The sequence below is a fragment of the Corylus avellana genome, chromosome ca2, assembly GCF_901000735.1.
Source record: "Corylus avellana chromosome ca2, CavTom2PMs-1.0".
NCBI lineage: Eukaryota > Viridiplantae > Streptophyta > Magnoliopsida > Fagales > Betulaceae > Corylus > Corylus avellana.
Genome location: NC_081542.1, coordinates 43,974,080 through 43,977,871, shown reverse-complemented (window position 1 = coordinate 43,977,871; position 3,792 = coordinate 43,974,080). Strand labels below are relative to the sequence as shown.

At 35.7% G+C, this 3,792-nt stretch overlaps 1 protein-coding gene across 1 annotated transcript; it reads left to right on the top strand.

The window, feature by feature from the left end:
• Positions 1–2,736: 2,736 nt before the first annotated feature.
• LOC132168406 (uncharacterized) lies at positions 2,737–3,482 on the top strand. Its single transcript, XM_059579388.1, has 2 exons — positions 2,737–3,327; positions 3,413–3,482. The coding sequence occupies exons 1-2, from the start codon at positions 2,746–2,748 to the stop codon at positions 3,416–3,418; spliced, it is 588 nt and encodes a 195-aa protein (XP_059435371.1). The 5' UTR covers positions 2,737–2,745; the 3' UTR covers positions 3,419–3,482.
• Positions 3,483–3,792: the final 310 nt, after the last annotated feature.

The window sequence follows — 3,792 nt, the reverse complement described above, 5'->3', positions numbered from 1 at the left end:
CATCCGAGTATCGGTACCGAACTCTCATCTTATCTTATCTTGGGGCCAAAAATACTCTCCTCCATACATGTGTCCTCATTTCATAAACATTTATCTCATCTCTTGTACTTTTCTTTGTACTTCTTTTGATGCATCTTAGGGCAACATGTAGGAGGGTTTATCATCTTTTTTCTTTCTTATAATCATCATCATTTCTCAACTTTCTTTTCTTAAAATGGAAACTTTTCCAAATATAAACTTGTTGTGTTTAAAAAGCATTTAAAGAAATATAAACTTTCTAAATAATTCTTTTAGAAATCCTTCATGCATGCAACATAACTTCATAATACGTAAATAAAATAATCATTTACAATTTGATACAAGAATATATAAATAGCATGACATGAAGTAATTTTAGAAGGGGTAGTGAATTTACTTACCTCTAGACTGAAGCTAAAAGTGGTATGAAGGAATCCAGTTGCTCCAATATGACTAACACCACTAGTATATCTTTTGAAACTACTTTCTAAAGTCCGCTATCTCTTGTGTTCTTTCTTTCTTGTAGCGCTTGGTCTCGCCCTTTCTCTCTCTGTTCTGAGCAAACACTCTTAGAAAGAAGAAAGACCGAGTAAAAAGCGGAAGAAGGAAGAATATATGCAAGAGATGGGAGAGGAGATGAGTGGTGAAAATTCTGAAGGAGAAGAGCTCTATTTATAGGAGAAAATCAAACACTATTCTACCGTCAATTTACAATTATACCCTCATTTTACTATTCCACCAACCCTATACTATTTCACCAACCCTATACTATTTCACTAATTACCATTCTCTAATTACCACTCTCATAAATTTCCCAAGAATTAAAATCCTTAGCTACAATGGATATTAAAATAACATCATTATCAAAATAATCTATTTAAATAGCTTTGAAAATTCTGGGACACTACAATCTTCCCTCCTTATTAGAATTTCGTCCTCTAAATTAAAACCTATAATATTATCGTCCAATCTTCAAGTTGAGGGATTCAGATAATATTCCTTTCAATCCTTCATCAAAGCTTACTCTCTTTTATCATATTGAAATTCCATCTCCTTCTTCTATGAGTAAATCTTATTCACAGTCTAAAGTCTCAATTTCTGCAGTCATTCATCAATTCACACTAAAATCTTACCTCAAAATCTTTTCCATTGTTTCTTTCCAACCTCAATAACAACAATCGAGTTATTCATTAACAGTCTACAATCAAGGTTTAAACATCAAATTAATAAATCATGTGATCAATAGTTCATACCTCCAAACATCATAGTCCTCATTTCAAGCCTGCAATAATTTTCTCGATCTAATTTAATCAATCTTATCAAAAAGGTGTAAAAATCATCCCCGCCTATATTCTCTTTAGTATCTCAGTATTCCAAATCATGCATACGAAATTTTAATATGATGCTCTAATAATTATTAACTTCTCACCATCATAAACCTGTAAAAGTAAATAGCACCAACATTCTACAGTTTATATTTTCCAAAAACATCATTACATGAATATACCTCAGAAATGACATCATAATTCGATTCATTCTAAATACACAACTGTTTCTATTTTATACTCCCAAATCTACAATATCAGCGAAAATTTCCTTGTACTACATCTTTACTTGATAACTCATAACTTAGCAAAAGAAACTCGTAGTTATTATTCTAACTCAATTGAAATACACGATTACATCAGATGTAAGATTCTCATCCATTCTTGACTAATACATGCTGTGCTTCGCTGCGTTCTAGGGATGAAATTGATAAGCAAGCAAAGTAGGATATGGGTAAGTTTCCAAGCTGGATGTCCCAAAACACTCATGTTAAAATTTCTCTCCCTTGGGTCTTGCAAGGTCAAGAAGAGAAACGAGAGAAAGATAGTCCTGTTACTTTCTAGAAATGAAGATTTGAAAAGCATTTCAGGACATGATGTGCATGTGACTCATTCCGAGACTTTCAAAATACCCACATCGGATGCTCTCTCTCCTCTGTCATGTACAAAGACTTGAAGAAAAGAGAGATATTTAGCCTGAGAAGCATGATCAGGATAATCTTGCTTCATCAGGACATGATCAACGATAATCTTGCTTCAATGGTTTACTACTGAGAGTATAAGGAGTTGGGTTTGTGAATCAAGTGGTGAGGCTGCATTTTTCTCTTGAGGATATGCTCAACTAGGAGGAAAAATCGAGCTTTCATTGTATGGAAGGTCATTAGAAGATTTCAGGTGAAGAAGTATGATCAGAAGGCATGCGTTGCAATGGAGAAAGAGGTGTGAATTTATATGAAGGGTTTCTGGATAATGAACGAGCGCGTGGTGCGCGTTGGCATGACAATTCATTCAGGTACCCACGCATGGTATTCGAAGTCATTGATTGAACAGTGGGTTTGAAAAATGAGCTCAGTCGAATTTATGACAAGAGACAAGATCCTACTTCCACGGAATCTTTTGACAAAATTTCCATCGCGGCCCGAGGTCGCCTAACACTTTGTTGTTTACTGTTTATTTCACCTGAAGTGAAAAATTTCTTTAAGGCCACTCGTCTGCTGCTTCCAGAAACTTCACAAAAAAAATTTCTTCAGTTCCTGACGCTTAGTCTCTTCTCAGTACTTCATCTCTCCCAATTTCTTCGTATTCTCAACTATTTTTCCTTACTCTCCTAAATATGGGAGCATCATCATCATCCGTTAACAACTTCGATTTGAATGTTGCTCCTGCAGCACAACCCATTGTTATGCCTGACGTGCAACCGGAGGTGCCTGTTGTTCCCCCTGAAGTGTCTGCTATTCATCCCGTCGTACCTGTTACACACCCTAATGAACCTGCTGCATATCCTAACGTATGGCAGCCAACTTTTGTCTTTGACAATCGTCCTATCACTATTCACGATTCTGTCATGCTCCATGATTCTACTGCTGTAGCAGTGGCCAAAGGTTTCGTAATTCCACGGGATCAAACGTTCTTAGCTGATAGGTCGGATACTGATGCTATTAATAACTCATTGGCATTCAGTATCCAAGGTGCTGCTTCAGTTTCTGACATGGCACAACGTTTGAGTGCCAGAAATGTTGAGCTGAAAGTCTCAAGAAACCAAATCGGGGTCTTACAGCGACTGCTCAAATACTACAAACGAAAACACGTGGATTTGAAGCAGGAGAATACTCAGCTGAAAAAGATGATGTTATCTTACGCAGAATACTTGGGACCAAAGATGCTAGAAATGGAGAAGAATACCGAACGTCTCCAGCGACAGCACGAAAAACTCCGGGTCGATGTTCAGGGGTGTTGCAAGTCTCTCCGCACACGCTCTAGTCAGGTACCTCATTAGAAATAAATATTCTCTTTGATAATTCAATTATATAAATATACGATTATGCTCATACTAGGTTTTCTCTGTGCAGAAATAATCTTCCTGGAGCAGCTCTGAGGAATCATCTGCTCATCATTACCACGTATCTCTTTATGCAACAAATTCCCTTCTCTTTTTTTTTTTTTTTTTTTTAATGGACACTGGTATGTAATATTATAAGGAGCTTGTTCTCCAAACATTTCTTTTCGTAATCATTCAGTGCTCATTCAATATTCATTATGAAATCATTCTGTCATTGTAATAACTTCCTTTAAACAAACAATCTGTTTAAAAAGTTAATCACTCAATAAAACATCTAAGTATGCACCATCACATGTTATCAACCTCTAAAATACCTTAATATCATTGAACATATATCTTATAAGAGAAAATTTAGATCATGTCACTATATTATATCACTGTATTATATTG